This window comes from Moschus berezovskii, chromosome 5 (genome assembly GCF_049115385.1).
Source record: "Moschus berezovskii isolate FMDL1 chromosome 5, NW_MosBer_1.0, whole genome shotgun sequence".
NCBI classification, from domain to species: domain Eukaryota; kingdom Metazoa; phylum Chordata; class Mammalia; order Artiodactyla; family Moschidae; genus Moschus; species Moschus berezovskii.
In genome coordinates, this window is record NC_142464.1 from 43,530,631 (window position 1) to 43,549,049 (window position 18,419).

The following is an 18,419-nucleotide window of genomic DNA, read 5'->3' on the forward strand; positions in this document are numbered from 1 at the left end:
GCAAAAGCAGAGTATATTGTATTAGATTTCTTTCTTATTACCTAACATCAATTTTTAACGAATGTTCAGTTTATATAGAATTAACCTAGTTACACAATAAAAATATGTAGCTATATAATAAGAACTTTGAGTGGTCACAATGTAAATGTATTTAAAGGATATGCTATACATCAGGTAACCTGTTATTATACGTTTCAGATTAACATAATAACTTTGGGTGAGTTATAGTTATTATTATGTTGAAGATACAAAATTAAAACTGATCAACTCTAAATATGTTCAGAATTTGGTGATAAATTTTCTCTATAAAGGAGATCACTAACTTTGCTTATTAAATAGGCCTTTTCTTATCATGTGCATTATTTAATATTTATTTATGAAAAGGAGAAATATAATATTAATTAAAACTGTTTTTGGAAGCAGTTTTCTGTTTTGGTCTTGCATAGGAACAGATTGAAATACAAGAAAAGATTTATCAAATTAGAGAATAGTTATATTTTCACATTAAATATTGAATTCAAATTTGTTAAACTTTTTTACTCCAGTGAAAACTAAATATTTTTGTTAAAGACTTCTTGGAATATTTAAAGGGCAATATTTGCATACAGTGTGGCTTCAAATGAGTTGACATCATGTCATTCTGTTACTGGGAGAGGATATTATTAAAATGTAAAGTTATTGCTAAACAAGAAGACAAAGTAATCATCTTTAGACTTTTAAAGAAATAGTGGTGACTTCCATTATTATACTTACAAAAGGATGAAATTCAGAGTGATTCCAGGACTTCCACAAGGTCATGTACCTAGTTGTGGGTTAACGCAGGTCAATGATGTATGTCTCCTATTTATAGGCCAGAGTTGTTTCTCTTACAGCATTCTTTGTGAGCATGAATGTAGGAAGATCAGGTACTCCTGGCCTTTTGAGCATTTCAATTTGTAATCTGCAGGACTCTCTCACTCTTTGCAATATATCTAGCATTCCAATGCCAAATCCATTAAATGCTAGTAGCACCTCCACATTCCACCCCCAGCTTTACAGAGATGTAATCGATAGATAACACTATGTCAAGTTTATAGTACCTGTGCTGTGCTAAGTATCTTCAGTCATATCTGACTCTTTGAGACCCTATGGACAGTAGCCTGCCAGGCTCCTCTGTCCTCTGTCCATGGGATTCTCCAGGCAAGAATCCTGGAGTGGGTTGCCATTTCCTACTCCATTATTTCCAACTCCGTTATAGTATCTGCACATTCTTTAGTGCTTCTCCTAAAACAGTCCTGCCCTGGTTAAGAAATACTGCATATATCAAAAGCTCATGTATTAGGAGGAAATGATGAATAATAAGACTCCCAGATGTCTCATGAAATTCTTTTACTTTCACTCTGTAAGTCCCTAAGTGTGCAGTGGCTCTTCTTGAAGCCTCGTGGAAGAGCTTCTGATCTCTATACTTCCATTGCCAACATGTGTTCAGAAATGAACAATGAACACCACTAGGGGCTGTAATTAGAAGTGAGACCTTTTTACACCTCTTTGGTTTTTACTTGTGGATTTTTATACCTATTGTGGAGTTCTTGGGAAATGCACACAAAGATGACATTATTTATCACCTATTAAATATAATACAGACATGAATTTGACCAAACTCTGGGACAGTGGAGGACAGAGGAGCCTGGTGCGCTGCAGTCCATAAGATTGCAAAAAGTGGGACACGACTTAGCGACTGAACAACAATGACCATTAAATATAAGTACATTTAATGGTTCTGATAAGAGATCTTAAGTGGAAGAGTTGGAAAATTCATTTGTATGTTAGATATCCAGTCTTATCTTTTAACAGTTCTCAGTGAATAAGCTAAGTAAGAAAATGGTGCTTTATAGTTAAATAAGGGTATTGGAAAGTCATAATCCCAGTTTGATTACACAAAATGTGAGAAATTACTGTATATGTGAGTGTGTTTGTTTAACCAAATACATACCACCTTCTATGTGCTAGGCATTGTTCTAAGCACTTTACACATATTTATTCAGCTAATCCTCACAGCATCCTAAGGTAGATCTAGTCCCCAGACGAGATCAGCTTCCTCATCTATAAAATGAGGAAGCAGAAATGGAGAGTAAAATCACACAGCCAGCATACAGCAGCGCACGAGTTCCCACCCAGGCAGGCAGGACCCAGAGTCGTTTCCTTCACCACTTCACTTATTCTGCTTCTCTACAACACAGGGATAACAAGGGAACAGAACATTGTGAAAACCAAGTTTAGGATTTTGGCCAACCAGAAGAAAACCCAAAGTTGCCACTTGCAAATCAGATGTTGTTTTGCTGCATATGGAACAACAAGGCTTCTAGACATCTTTTTGTAGGAATTTCATGAAAATCTCATTTTCCTAGGCCCTGGTTTTATAACCTCAAATATCTAAGAGAAAAAATATATTAGTCAAAAGAGCTATATATTTGCCTTCTCATTTTTATTAATATAAGATGGTCTCACATATGTGAATTTTAATTTTTAACAGTTAAGCTTAAACAATAAGTAATGGCAAAGTTAGAATTTTTTTTCTTTAAACAAACCTGTCCCACATTTTAGGAAAACCCTGTTTAGATGCTCCATATCCTCTTTTATCAACTAGTGGTTTGAGCAGCTCCACTAGGAATAGAGAATGGTGATGGAGAAAACTTTGAACACCATTCTAGACCCAAACAGAAAAAATTTCCTTTCAGATTGAGATTTTATGTGTCTAAATAAAATTAGTTCCTTCTCCTGGAAGCCAGAATATTACCCTTGCTATACTGGAAATGATAACAATTTTATGTTCATTTTCATATATATGATTCCTCTTTCCTTATAATCCATCAAAACAAAATTACTTTTATTGTGGGTATATGACTGGGATTCCACTGTGAATGATAAAATAAAGCATTTAATCTTGTATTCCCAACTCCTAAAAGAGTACCTGGAATTTAGGAAGTACTTGATTTATGTGCTGAATAAACAAATTATAGGAAAATGGCAAAAAAAAAAAAAGAAAATATACAAGTACTTTATCAAAGTAAATATACTTTGTATATTTACAAAGTATATTTACTTGGATCAAAATATACAAGTAAAATATGCTTGGATACTTATATTTATCATTTAAACTGGTTTATATAAAAATAGAATTCTTGTTGGTGACATTAGATTTCACATTTCTATTTTCTATTTTGGGGTATAGGAATGAGCATGAAAAGATCATCCAAATTTATAACTGATAAATAATTAAAGCTCTTTTGTTCTCTAACACTTTATATTAAGTAACATTTTACTTAAGTCAGCATTATTCTATATAGACTTTACATTTAAGAAAATTTCAGGGTCAATACAAACTGATATGTCAAAGTGAGAACCCAATCCTTGGTGTTTATTTTTTATTGACTGATAATATATTTGCCATTGTAGGTTGACACCAAATATATATGAACAATGAGGCTTGCTTTAGAAAGCAAGAGTCTTGCTATGCAAGAGTAAAGTAGTAACTGAACATGGAGGGGAAGGGTGTGAATGTGAAAAATCTCAAAATGAGAGAAAATATCATATTTTACTTTTTCAGTATTTTTTTCAGAGCAAACTTTAGCATCCATTCCTCCTCCTAAAATATCAAGTTAATTTTCATCCCAGTTTTATTTGAAAATCACCTCTCTTCCACACTTAGCAGTGCTGTTTAGAAGGGACAGTCCCTGCCTAAGCTTGAGAGATGTGGGTACTGATTGGGTTAAGCCAGGCAGTGGGACCCTTCTGCTGGCCACAGTTCAGGCTTAGGCACACACATAAGCTATCAGAGACGATTAGGGATGCAGAGACATTTGCTGGAGATGGATTTGATGCTATGAGAGCATGGGTCTTGGAGCTCAACAACAGGTTTCTGTGATAAGAGAAGCTATCACAGAAATGGGGATGAAGCTGACTTACAGGATGCTGATCACAAAGACGGACACTATGAACATGGGTAGAGTCCTTAATCAAGCCACATCTAAAGCCAAGCTCCCCCCTGGACTTTCAAATCTAGTACCTAATAACCTATTGCATTCCTCCTTTTAAACCAGTATGGGTTGAATTATGACACTTGCATTATGAAGAGTCATAATGAATATAACAATGCAAGTCAGGCTACTTTTCAGGCAGAAGCACAATATGGAGAAAATGTGATGGTCATTCTAAAGTCCTTTGTAAAATAAAGTGGGAGAATGATCATCCAAACTGAGAAATATTGCTTCTAATTATAGTTATATTGTTATCTTTTTATTTGAAAAATGCTTTGACTTGCTGTTTTGTAAAGAACTGAAATGGACGTATCTGTTTGATTTGTCTAAAAATTGTTGTGCTTTTTCAATATTGTTGTTTATTGTCAAGTCATGTCCAACTCTTTGCAACACCATGGACTGTAGCCTGCCAAGCTGCTCTGTCCATGGGATTTTCCAAGCAAGAATACTGGAGTGGGTTGCCATGCCCTCCTCCAGGAGATCTTCCCTACCCAGGGATCAAACTTGTGTCTTCTGCAGATTCTTTACCACTGAGCCAACTGGGAAGCCCTGTTTCAATATTACCTGACTTTAAACTACATTCAAAGTAGTTCGAGAGAATAAATGTTTAATCTTTTGCCCTACAAAATCAAGAAGATGAATTGTTTCTATAGATCTATGAACTCTAACAGTGGGCTTCCTCTCTTTCCCCTCACCCTAGGCCCGCCTCTGAGAGGCACAAGCTGTGGTGTTTTAAAACAAACAAAAAAAGGAAAAGTAATTTATGTTGACAACTGAATGTCCTACTTTACGCTTTTTATTTTAAAGAGGTAGGGATGTTTCAAGGTTTGCAGAGTGGAGCTTGTCGCTTTCAGTTAGGTTCAAATCCAGCATAGTAGGCTGAAAAGGAAATTTAGATTAGCATTAACATTTTTAAGTGAAATTTATGATTTAGAGTGGAAAAAATTGTCTTAATGTTAATTTTCAAGGCAATTGCTTTAGAATGCACTTCACATGTTCCTCATTTGTCTTCCACAACTTTGGAGACATTGGAGACATTGTCACAAAGTCCAGCACAGGGCCAAGGGGCTCACTCAGTGTGGTCACATGGGTCTCCCCTTCCTGCATATACCCCTCAATTTCCCTTTGTTTTCATTCCTATTCTTTTTCCCCTTTCACTCATCTTTTCGCTCTTCCTCCCTTTGACCAACTCCCATTTTCCTTTAGTTAAAGTGAAGGAAATAGACTTGGTATCTGGGAGTAATGAGATATATTGATGGAGGAAGAGATTCCCCTCCTCATCACCACCAGTGTTCTGCCACCACTGAAAGATACTAGAATTAGTTTGTACTCACCATTCTAATTTTTCTTCTCTCATTATCATCTATTTAATATTTTAAGATTGTAAAATATCACACACACAGAAAATCACGTGTGTATGTTTGCTCAGTCATTTCCAACTGTTTGCCACCCCATGGACGGTAGCCCACCAGGCTCCTCTGTCCATGGGATTCTCCAGGCAGGAATACTGCAGTGGGTTGCCATTTTCTTCACTAGTGTATCTTCCTGACCCAGGGATTGAACTCTCTTCTCCTGCATTGGTTGGCAAGTGGATTCTTTACCACTGAGCCACCTGGAAGCCCCACATAACACATTTACTATCATCACCTATTCAACTGATTGTTACTGGATTCTGCCTCCATCCCTCAATGATCCTGCTCTGCTAAGGGTCATCGTGACTTACCTGTAAATATTATATTGATAACTATATTTTAGTTTTCAAAGTTCTCTTTAGTTCCTTTCCAAATCTGCTTGATGTTTAAGTCTCCTATCTGTTGCTCATAGTTTAAAGCCTCTCTTTGTATAAGCTAAAGTTTCCTATATTTGCATTCTATAGCGATTCCCGTAAGTAGAGTCCCAGTGAGCCTGCTGCTGCCCTTGGTTGTTTCTGCTGGCTTTTACTTAAAGTGCCTTGTGAGATCTTGTTCTTTGGAACTTTATCCATGGAAATTTTCTGAGGATGGTGTTAAAGTTGTATCCCTTCAGAGGGGATTTATGTTCATTCCTACCAACATTCTGCAACCCACACTACCTAAATTGTCAGCTGGATGGTCTGTGGATAGACAGAGTAAATTCATATTGGAAACCTATACAAAGTCAGGCTCAAGTTTACAGATTCTCAGAAAAGATATTTCTGTTCCTCTCACCCAGTAACAGGGTCAATACAGAAGAGTTTTCTTGTTGCTCCTCCTGTGCCACAAAGTGGAAAGTGAAAGTGAAAGTTGCTCAGTCATGTCTGACTCTTTGCAACCCCATGGACTATACAGTCCGTGAAATTCTCTAGGCTAGAATACTGGGTAGCCTGTCCCTTCTCCAGGGGATTTTCCCAACCCAGGATTGAATCTGTCTCCTGAATTACAGGTGGATTCTTTACCAGTTGAGCCACAATGGAAGCCCCCTGTGCCACAAGTGTATTTCTAATTTCTTTTCACTGAAGATGTAAGTCTTTTGTGGTCCCAGCTTTATGGGACCTTTTCTCCTCTCTCTCTGGCTTTTATTAAATAATTCTTTACTGTAGTTATTTGAGTGGCTGATGCTGCCCTATGCCTTTATTGTGAAATGCTCGAGAACAGAACTTTTATCTTAATCATAAATATAGTGCTCTGAATGGTATTGATTCATTCTTTCAGCCAATCTTTATTGAACACTTTCGTGCCAGGACTATTTTGTATTCTGGATATACGAAAATTGTCAAGACTTTCAAAGTCCTTGCTGTCCTGGAGCTGAAAGTTGTTAGGTTTCATTGGAGGTGTTACCAAAAAAGCACTAGTGAAACAAATTATCCAGTGATGAGTAGTAAGAGGAAAGAAGATATAACTGTCAGTCACAAAAGAGGGTAAGGTTACATTTATAGAAATAGCAGCAAAAAGGACCGAGAGAGTTAAAATCAGCTACCTGAGGAAGCATTCTAGAACCAAATCTAGATTCAGCGTGTCAGGTAGGGCTCAAAAGAAGAAACTGGCTTAACTGGAATAGAAAAGTCTAGAAGTAGAAAGCTAAGAAATAGCCCAACAACACTTGTAGTGTTCTTGAATATCTTGCTTTTTACCACAGCTCTGCTGTGTACATACATCATTTAAGAGCACTTGCAAATAAGATGATGGCAATGGCTCTGGGGGGGTACCTGCTCCTTCTCCAAGCTTCTCCCTCAAAAGATGGGGACCTGCTCATCTCTGCCTGCATTTCAGTCCCCTATTTTTAGTCTGCTCCTTCAAACATTTACATGTGCTTCTCTACTTTTGTGTCTTTTCATTCTCTATTTTTCCTCTATTCTTTTAAATTTCCTGAGTAACAGGGGTGATAATTATTCTAAAGAGATGACTCTGCTGGGGCCCCTAGATAGCTTCAGGGTGAGGGTTGCTTTTATTAGAAGCTTGGGACTTTCAGACCCATCTCCCAACCTTGGGGTAAAGGAAGGCACTGGAGATTAAGTTAATCATCAGTGGCCATTGATTTAACCAGCCATGTCTGCTTATACGGTTAAACCTCCATTAAAAGCCCCTAAGCAACATGGATCAGGAAGCTTTCAACCTGGGAAACACATCCATGTACCAGGAGGGTGGCCCACCCACCTCCACAGGGACAGAGGCTCCTAGTCTTAGGACCCTTCTGGACCTTACCCTACATGTCACTACATCTGACTGTTCATTTGTATTCTTTATAATTAAGTGTAATAGTATTTGGGGGGTTGTGGGAACCCCCAGTCATACAGAAGTGAGAGTAACCTGGGGTTCTGATACTTGCCACTAACATCATAAGTGAGGGCAGTCTTGTGGAGCTGAGCCCTTAAACCTGTGGGGTCTGGCTCCATTAGTTAGGGTCAGAACTGCAGGACATCTAGTGAGTGTCAGTTGGAGAAACTGTGTTGGAGAAAACACTGTATATTTTGGTGTCAGAGGGGAAAATACCCTCCAGGTCCCTACCAAACTTGATACCAATACTGTAATCACACCTTTAATAAATGTCATGTTGGAATCATCTTCATTTGTTACTAGAAGTTAATCTGCATTCCTCAAATTTATTCCCCCGATCCCACTGAAGATTCAACTAACTGCTTCAATGGCAAGAAGCCTTCCCAGTCCTTATCAAAATTTATCTTTCTCTCATATTTTATTTCTCTATAATGTATCTTTAATCAGACACTTTCACAATCTGCTTTGTGTTAGAATAGGCAAGGAACGCACAAAGAACAACAAATTGTGATATAGGTACAGGGTATAGGGACAGTGTACAACATACCTGATCACTACTCACAACTGTCAACGTCATCAGAACAAGTACATTCTGAGAAACTGTTACAGCCAAGAGGAGCCTAGAGAGATATGAAAACTAAACGTAATATGATGAGATCCAGGAATAGAAAACAATATTAGGTTAAAACTAAGGAAATATGAATTAGTTACAGAAAGACAAACAAAAACCTATTATGTTAAGTTACATGGATAGAACATGTGAACAAACAAAATGTGTTATTCTTAAATAATGTATAAATTTAACATAATTAATTCACATATAAATTGATTTTTTAATGATTTATTTTTATATAATTTATTTTAAAAATATATAATAAATTTTATATAATTTAATCTTAATGATTAATTCACATATAAATCATTAGAAGTTTGACCAGTAAAAATCACTATTTGGCTACACTTTGATAGCTCTACAATTTACTTAAATGAAATAAATGAAATAAAGTAGTATGCATTTAAAAAACATGCAGTAGTCAAAAGGATTACTCTATCTTTACTCCTAACTTAGTAAAACACAAGTCTATACAAGAGCAATCAATAGCATTATGAAAAAACATTTCTGAAGCTAGATTACCTTTTAAATATCTAACTTTTATATGTTCATATATTATGCTTTTATAAAAACATATCTATTAAGTGCAATTTTTATGTACACCATTACCTCTAGTTCTATTTTCAAAAAAAAGGCAAGATTTACAAAAAAATTTATATTTCATACAACCTAAAAGATATAATTATTTTACATAAGAATAAGAAAGACAAATGCTGTCAACTAACTGTAAGACACAATTGATTGTAAGAAGTATCCCAGTTTTGCAGGTATTAAAATATTCATCTTTAGAATCAATGAAATACAGTAGTTTTTCTCATGGTGGAAACATTTTTATTACACATTGTGCCAATTTAATTGGTGAGTACAGTTTATCATACTGAATATTTGTGTAGTGCAGGAGAAAACCCTTCATTCTCTAGATTTTATAGAAAAGTAGGTATTTCATATGGTAAGGTAAAATATCTTATTAATGCAATGAGGGGAGACACAAACTCCCCTAAACACTAAAATAAGTTAGCAAATGGCCCCCAAAATCTGATTTTTGGGAAAACAAAAATAAAAAAATGGAAATACTGTTCCCTGCAAATTGTCCAACAATAACAATAATTAAAAAAAAACAACAAACTTTGTGAGTCAGTTTGTGTTATGATTATTACATTGAAACAGCTTACAATATGTTAGTTTGGATTAGATCACATAGATTATCAAGACTCCTATTGAATTCATCTTTTAAGTTACATTTTAAAAGCCAAAGAAGTAATTTAAAAAATCTGAGTACTCTGTCAAAATAAATTAACACAGCAAGTTTATATGCATTTCTCATTTAGAAAAAAATAGTATCTTTAAGATTTTATTCTGTTATATGACTTTAAAAATTATCAATTGCTTCAATGGATTGAAAAAAAGAGCTGTTTTCCTTAGGCTTTCTTTTCTTAGGTTCAAAGGTAATTGTGTTTTTTTGGTAAGTAAGTTCAAGATGATCAACATATTCTGAAATGTAAGAAAGAATTGGGTATCTGTTGGTCTTAGAAGAAACTACACATCATTTGGTTTTAAGTTCAGCTATTAAGGTTTCTCTTGAGAACAAAAGCACTCTTGATAGTTACTTCACACATCAATGAGGCTGAGTGTTACAGGCAATTTTTTCTCTTCTAATTTAAGAAAAAATGTTCCAAACTCTCACTGATTTCTTTAATATCTGTATAGTAAGTCTAATATATCATATCCCCCAGTGATTTAATTAGCTATAGTGATATTAGCCATTCATTACAGAGTCACTATGGACATACAAAAACCCAAAGGTCTATGTTTGAAGTTCGAGGGATATTCATAAATTACACCTAAAATTCCATAAAAGGACTATACTAAGTATGTTCATATCCATCTTTAGGTTAACCAAAAAATGTGGAAGACAGTATGCCTTACACATTTCATTATGCATTTATAGCACCTTTTGTTTCTGGCTTTCTAAATATACTAAACAAGTACTCTCTTGACATGGGTACACAAGCCAGACAAGTTTGGGGCAACCTAGACCAGAAGGAAGAGTAGGGTCAGGAACAAGGATGGGCTCCAGTGCACCCCACCCCCAGTGATTTCCATGTAGAAAGGATGTTGGCCACCCTGGTAACCAGAGGAGGGAGGCATGGTTGGAGCTACTTCTTCCCCAGAGCTGATCTTTTGATCACAAGAAAATTTAAGATGCCCTCATGATGACTGTACCTGTCAGTTGCATGGAGCTACATTGAAGGATTTTTCTGAGCCAGATAGATTTACAGTGATATGCAGCTGCCTGGGGAATGAGGCTGGTGGATGCATTCTCTGGAATGACACACACTCAGCTAAAGGTGGTTTTAAGGAAGACCTTGGCGGACAGCCTCATAGATTCCTGAAATCTGGATGTCCGAGAGGGTGGGGGGTATACAGAGGACCTCCGCTTCCTGCAAGTGCTGTGATCCCTTCCTTGTCTCAGATAGCAGTGTTTGGTTGGGTCTCTGCCAGCTTCCTTTGGGAACTCCCTCTGAAAGGGGTATTATACATCCCCAAATTGGTATTAAGGATCACACATGCCTGGTACATAGCAGACATTCAGGACATGAACTGGGAACACTCCTTGTCCTCCAGGAGACAGAATCTCAGAAAGGGTCCTCCCACCTGTATCAAGCAAGCAGATGCTGGGCTGGACTCCAGCATGGAGTGGGATTGGGATTGCAATCCAGGCCTCGGAGGTGCAGTCTGGAGGAAGCCCGTACCCGTGGCCACTAGGCCACACTGTCGGAGCTGAGAGAAGTAGCTTCTACTTCCTTCTTGGCTGCCTCATGACTGTGTGACCTGGGGCAGATGAAAACCCCTTCTCGGTCCTGGCAGGGAAACCATCTAATTTCTCTTCTAAGCTGGGACATTTGAGAGTAAAAAAGGGCATTGTAACACACCGGACAATCACATAAACCAGGGATGCTGCAGAGCAAGCCAGGCCCGGTGACCCTGGACTCATCGTTACGTGGGGGACTGTGCTCATAGTGCTGCTTCCTGACCGGGTGCCGGTCTGCTCCTCCAGTTTCCCCCGTTTACACAAGCAGTTTGCATTTCTGCCTTTAGCATACAAGCTCATCATCTCACAAGGATGCCTTCAGCTGCTTGGAAGAACCCATTTCTCTGTGAGCCCTGTTATCCCAGACCACTGCTAAAGCAGTGACTCCCCCGCCGCCACCCCCATGTTTGACTGCTGGATGAGACCCTATGGTGACTGATGGCACACACTGTATTTTTAAGGGTCTGAGGAATTCAGCAGTGCCCTCTCACAGCCCAGGCACCCCAGTGAACATTCCCCGTGATAAGGCAGTGCCCTAGAACTCAACAAGGATGCTCAGGCCTCCTGGAGGTCTGCACAGAGCCACCATGAGGGAAGGGCTATGACTCATTCTCCAGACCACGCCTAGAGACCAGGGGTTGTCAATGAGCAGCCCTAGGTGCCTAATGGTGGTGTTTGTGAATGCTTGGAGTGTGCCCATTTAGCCTGCAACCCTTTTATATATGAAGAAACTTGGGGTTAAGAGAGGTCTGGAAAATTGTCAAGGTAATCTACAGAGAAGACCGAGAAGCTGCTACTTGGACAGAGGACCCTGGTGGGCTACACAGTCATGGGGTCACAAAGAGTCGGACACCACTTAGCTACTGTATAACAACAATCACCCTCATTCTGCTTGGCCAGTTTCAGTGTTGTTGCTCAGTCGCTAAGTCATATCTAATTCTTTGAGACCCCATGGACTGTAGCCCGCCAGGCTCCTCTGTCCATGGGATTTCCCAGGCAAGAATACTGGAGTAGGTTGCCATTTCCTTCTCCAGGGGATCTTCCTGGATCAGGGATGGAACCTGTGTCTCCTTCAGTAGTAGGAAGATTCTTTACCACTGAGCCACCAGGGAAGCCCTTCACAAAGTGTGCCCATTTTGGGTTATAGATGGTTATTTTTTAAGAAGTTTATATTTATCTGAACTAGAAAGAAACTGCAACTGGCACATAAGACCTATGATTTTGCTTAGGATGGAGCTAAAGCATATGTTTAAATGAGGAAAGGTCAACGTTGTGAAGGTATTAGTAAGTGGACCTAGTACTCCTGAAGGCAGGCTAATTTGGAATGCAGGTCCTAGCTTTGATGTGTAGTGTGTTGTGTGGCTCTGGCCACAGCACTGGAGGCAGAGGGTCTCTGAGATCGTGACCTAAATAGCTGTGCCCTGCTTCATGTCTGCTGTGCCACTTAGTCCATGATCTTACCTAAGTCGGAAAATGCATGATGAATGAGAGTTGTCTGAAGCTAGGTTGAAAACAAAAAAGAATCCCAGAACAACAGTGCCACTATAATCCTATAATTCTGCTTGAATTGACTGTGGCACTGATCTGGGCCTTGCCAACTCTATTATATTTACTGAGCACTCAAAGGTTTCCAGCCAACTCCTATATTATTCTCTGAAATTGAATTATGAAATAGTAAATATTCCCACTACACAATTTTTTTTTAAGTATACTCACAGTTGCCAAACACTTTCCATTTGGTCTGAGTTCTGTTAGTCTTATAAATCCTCTAAAAAAATAAGCACTTTTATAAATGGAAAATTTATCAACTTCCATTTACAAATTTATTTAAAAATAAAAAAATAAATTTGTGGATATTTTTCTTGACAGTGCACAAAGTAAAACGAGAACACATTACTTCTGGGCTTCTTAAACTAGGATACATATTAGAAGCATGGGGTTAACCAAGATAACACAATGTGTTGTCCTAGAGAATATAACAATACCTGCTAAAGAAAAAACTTTTTTGAATTACAATTATGGAATTAGAATGCACCATTTATATCATTATTATGATAAAACAGAATTAAACCATTTCAATGTCATGACTGAAAGAAGTTTGAGAAGTTTTTGTTAGCAAAAAAGCTCTGTGTGTGTGAACAATGCAAAGCAGTATTCAAACATGTCATTTCCAGGTTTCAGAATCCCTTTGCCTCCACGAAGCCAAGGCTTATCTGCATAAAGTTTCGTTTCCTCAGGACTTTTTAGAAGATGAAATATGTACTAATAATAATGTATGAATTCTCTTAAAGAAAATATATTCTTAGAGGTTGTCTGAAAAGGCCTCTCTCGAACTTAAAACTTCTGCTTTGTCAAAAGGCAGAATTCTGAGCTCTAACAGTCCTCATGAAGGACTTCAGAGCTTCTAAAATCTCAAATCAATCGCAACAAACCTCCCTATATATGGCTGAACCTAATTACTGTAAAGTCTCCCGTGACATTTCTTTTGCTCTGATTTTCTACTGATCTGTTAGTTTGATATTTTGATATTTTAAGTCTTCTGCTAACTGCTATTTTATCTGATTTAGAGATATTTTATTACTTCAGTGAATGAGGCCAATATTAGTAACAGATTCTATGAACAAAGCCACTAAGTATGTTATTTTATTACCAGGCCTGGAGCAAAGAAACTACAATTCCATTCCCTTTTATAATTCAAACTAAGATGTCTTAAATATGACTGCATACCCCATTGTGTCTAGCAGTAGATGGTCAAGAAATGACTTCTAAATTGGATTAAGGTTAATCCAGTTTTCACTGAAATACATTATGATTGTTTCAGCTGAATCTAGTCACTTGCATCTCTTTTAACTCACCTCCCTTTAAAATGTAGCTACATGAGGGATCCACTGAGCACACTTCTGAAACTCATTATTCCTGCAACTCAGTAACAGTAGCTAACACTCAGAGAACTTATTCTGAGCCAGGTCCTTTTCTAAGTCTCTATGACTTTAAAAGCCATTTACTAACTCATGTACTCCTCACAAAAACTCCTGCCGTTCCGTTCCGTCGCTCAGTCATGTCCAACTCTTTGTGACCCCCTGGACTGTAGCCTACCAGGCTTCTCCGTCCATGGGATTCTCCAGGCAAGAATACTGGAGTGGGTTACCGTTTCCTTCTCCAGGGGATCTTCCCGACTCAGGGATCGAATTATTCCTATTTTACAGATGTGTTAAGTAACTTGCCCATGGTCCCTCAGCAGTGTAGGCTGTTTCTCAGGTTTGATTTAATGTCAATCCATTGTTCATGCGATGGTCCCACAAATGCGATGTTTGCTTATATTCCCAGTATTAGTTCTTACAGAAAAATTTGCTCTATGAAAGCAAATGATGTACTGGGAAGCTTTAAAGTGTTATATCAAATAGCTTATTAAAACTACTGACATATCTCTACTAATAAAGGATCAAAACGACAGATAATACAATTTAACCCTCACTCTTTTCTAACAGCAATGATTTGGAAAATGAAATATATTTTTCTGGAAGAGTGATGGCATTCTTTCCACAACTATGAAGGAACTCTCCCTACTGCCACATGAAATAAAAGTGAAGCGCAAGTCCTTTCCCTGAGGACGTTTTAACCTGATTTTCCTCTTCCCTCATTACACTCAGAGACAGCTAATGTGAACTGCTGGTTGTCCAAGTACTGTCAGTATAGAATGTCATATTTCAGGCTTTAAACTATTTTCCTTAAGTTCTCTGCTTTCACAGTGAAATACATGTACTTCAAGTATAATCTTTGCTGAGTTCTACAATTTTCAGCAGGTAGAAAAAAATCATAGAAATGGAAACTTACCCCCCCCCAACGTATTTCAGTTTGGAAACTGAAGTTCAGAGAAAGTCATAAAAATTCAATTTAAGAAAGATTTATTGATTGCCTATAGTGTGCGTGGTCCTCTATTAGACAATGACATTCAGGCACAAAACAGACACAGGCGCCCTGGCCTCAGGTACCTTATGATCTAAATTAGTACAGTACAAATTAGGAACAGTAGACAGACAAGATACATGTCAACTTCCCAAGAATCGACATTCAAGTGCAGTAATTTATGTAATCCAAAATGGCATCTAATTCTAAAGTCATTTATAAAACGCATTTGGCTTTGAAATCCACAGCACTTCAAATAAGAAATTAAGTTCCACTGCAGATAAAGTCACAAAGATGCAAATACACTGAAACTCTTAAGAGCATTATTAATGACTTTTGTTATTCTGGATCTTCTGTTTTCTTCTTATTATGGTTCGAAGCCTTCGCAATACCAGTTTATCAGACAGAAGCATGTCATCTTGTTGTTCTAGATAATCCAGTAAATTTTCGGTCCATTCAAGTGCAGCTTTATGGCTAATATACTTCTCTGGATTCAGTTCTGTCTTTCTAGTCTTACTGGAAGGCTTGGTCTCGGCAGGCCTGGCCTGGTCCTCCACACCTTCACTGTCAGTTAGGACCTGACAGCTTGAATCATTACTCCGAGAGTCAAACCACTGATCAATATTCTCAAGGTCAACATGTTCACAGTCTTCTGTGTTCTGTAAAACTGTTGCTAAGTTAGCTGCTAAAATGGCTCCTTCATCAATGCTCATGCCTGAATTCTCTTCAGTGCCAGGGAAAAGCTTTTTCCATGCTTTGGTTATGGTACTTGACTTTACCATGTTCCAAGCTCTTGACACTTCATAAATTGCATCTAACACTGTCAAGTTCTTCCAGAACATTCTGGGGTCAATTCCTTCATCCATGTATTTCTGGAGAAGTCCTGCTCGGTAGTATCTTTTTACTGTGGCTAGAACTCCTTGGCTCATAGGTTGAATGAGACTTGTGACATTTGGTGGTAAATATTTCACAATTATTCTGCCATCATCTGAACTCAACAATTCTTCATTTGGATGTGCTGGAGGAAAGTCCAAAAGGAGCACTGCTTTTTCTAGAAGCCCCTTGGATTTCAAATGCTTCTGTACCTGTGGCACAAAGTATTTTTCAAACCACTGTCTGAAAACAGAATGTTCTATCCATGCACTTTTTTGACTGAAATAAGTGACAGGAAGGTTTGAAAGGTCAGCTCCTTTGAATGCACGAGGTTTTTTTGCTTTTCCCACAACACAAAGATTAAGTTTGTGTAAACCAGTGGCATTTGCACAACACATAATAATGATTCTCTCTCTGCTTGATCTATAACCAGAAGAACTCTGCTCAGTTTCAAGAGCTAATGTCCTTGATGGTAGGCATTTCCAGAACAATCCAGTTTGATCAGCACCATAAATTTGTTCTGGTTGTAGATTCTCTCTCTCAACAAATTCCTGAAAGTTACCACAAAACTCACTGGCAGCAGTTTCGTCTCCTTTTAATTTTGTTCCTTTACCAGCAGCCTTTGGAATACCATGGCGCTGCTTGAATCGAGTCAGCCAGCCAGAGGATGCATTAAAATCACCTTCCATCCCCAGAGCATCAAAAAAGAACTTGGCTTGTTTTGCACAAATCGTTCCCGACACTGGAATTCCATCTGTTTTCTGTTGGTTAAACCACTCTATCATAACTCTGTCAAGTTCTTCATATGTGGACGACTTCATAGATTTACGTTTGGATACCCCACTTGTAGGATCTGAACTGTTGGCATAGTTTATTATCCTTTCTTTGTTCTTTTTAATATCACGAACTGTGGATTCACCAATTCCATATACCACAGAAAGCTTTTTGAAAGAGATGCCCTCCTCCAATTTCTTAATAATGTCAAGCTTGTCCTTAATTGTCAACACCACACGCTTTCGTTTCCCCAACATTGTATCTAATATTTTAGAGGATTACTGAAACAAGATCTTTAACAAGTTAGATTTGGACACAATGAGATTTAAAAAGTGGTGTTTTAAGATCCCTTTCCTGCCCCACTAGGACCTAGATGGACAGTGTGTTGGCCAATTTCCAAGCCAAGCCTATGTGTCTCTCTTCACTTTGCTCCTTTAAAAATTACAAACTTAAAACAACAAAGACTAGCTCCAATTAATCCTATCTCTATCTTGCTTCTCCTAAGTTTAAGATCTTGTCATGAACTGTGATCTCAATGGTGATGACAACCCATACTGTATTAGCATGGTCTCTAAAACAGTCCTATTGTGTACTTAATTACTTTGCCATCCTATGGGCCAGGATCTATGTTAAAGGAACTAAGACACTGGTGGACGAATTTGGAGAAATGTGCTAGGGAACAAAGTTTTTAAGACAGGACTTGCAAACTTAATAAGAAATTATAATGGGAAAACTCACCCCCTGACTGCTGTCCTTGTCAGGCAGTGCACTGTATGGAATGCTGCCTCCCCGGGCAAGGACTGCTACAGGTTACGCAAGACAGTGATTATGAAAATCATAGGCAAGCAGGATAAGGCAAGCTGAACATAAGTGAGCAGTGCAGACAAGGGTGAGAGTGGACAAGCAAGAAACTGTACTTTAACACGACACAAACTTCTACCTAATGTGTTTGGCAACTGAAAAGGGAAAAGGCTGACCAGAAGTGGTGTCACATGATTAAAGAAAGAATTAAAAAAAAAAAAAACTTCATTGGCAGAAATCAGGACTCATGGTAGAGTATGGGGTGGAAGGCTCAGTGAAGATGTTACGCTAATCCTGGTGAAAGACGATCCTCGATGGGCCAACAGAAGCAGTTCCTGTCGGGGGCTGTATGGGTACTCCAAGCCTCCGCAAACCTAAAGGAAAATACCAAAAACATTTTTCGTTCAAAATCAGGGTCTGTGGCATTACCCACACCTATCCTGCAACTGTGTTGAGAAAATTAACGCCTCCTATGAATGTGATAGCTAAATACAACACTGCTTTGGGGCATTACACCCACAGTGTCAAGGAGCGGGACCTGAATTGCCTACCTCCTGAAATTAAGAGGTCAGAGAGCAGCCGTGTTAGCGAGGGCCTTTCCCCGCAGAAACGCGGGATGTCTTTGCTCACGGAGAGGGAGCCCGGATTCCTCCGTGGACGCCAGCAACCAGGATGTCACCACCGAAGCCAGCCGGCGAGGCAGCGGGCGCTTGGCCCGGGGGACACCAATCCGCGGGCCGGGGGCATGGCTCTCCGCCTGACTGCGCGGCGACCAGACCAACCTGAGAGCAAATGGAGTCTCCCGAGGGGAGGCTGACACCGGCGGCGCGGCGGCGGCAGGCAGCGAGCGTCGCCGCCGGAGCCGGAAGGCGGGGGATTAGGGGGCACGCGCG

At 38.7% G+C, this 18,419-nt stretch overlaps 1 protein-coding gene across 3 annotated transcripts; it reads right to left on the reverse strand.

The window, feature by feature from the left end:
• Window positions 1–4,642: 4,642 nt before the first annotated feature.
• TIGD2 (tigger transposable element derived 2) lies at window positions 4,643–18,415 on the reverse strand. 3 transcript variants are annotated; one of them, XR_016037427.1, is made up of 5 exons: window positions 18,078–18,415; window positions 17,464–17,900; window positions 12,889–12,940; window positions 8,295–8,367; window positions 4,643–4,895 (listed from the first exon to the last, which is right to left on the reverse strand). XR_016037427.1 is itself a non-coding variant. In XM_055434839.2 (2 exons), exon 2 carries the CDS (start codon window positions 16,980–16,982, stop codon window positions 15,405–15,407), a length of 1,578 nt encoding a protein of 525 aa, XP_055290814.1. In that variant the 5' UTR covers window positions 16,983–17,900; window positions 18,078–18,415; the 3' UTR covers window positions 15,061–15,404. The 3 variants fall into 3 exon arrangements, 1 of the variants encoding a protein (XP_055290814.1); XR_008687087.2 differs by lacking the exon at window positions 12,889–12,940; XM_055434839.2 differs by lacking the exons at window positions 4,643–4,895; window positions 8,295–8,367; window positions 12,889–12,940 and having other exon boundaries at window positions 15,061–17,900.
• Between the last annotated feature and the right edge of the window lie 4 nt (window positions 18,416–18,419).

Coding starts and splice junctions, on each gene's coding strand:
- TIGD2 (XM_055434839.2), bottom strand. CDS start 16,982: ATGTTGGGGAAACGAAAGCGTGTGGTGTTGACAATTAAGGACAAGCTT.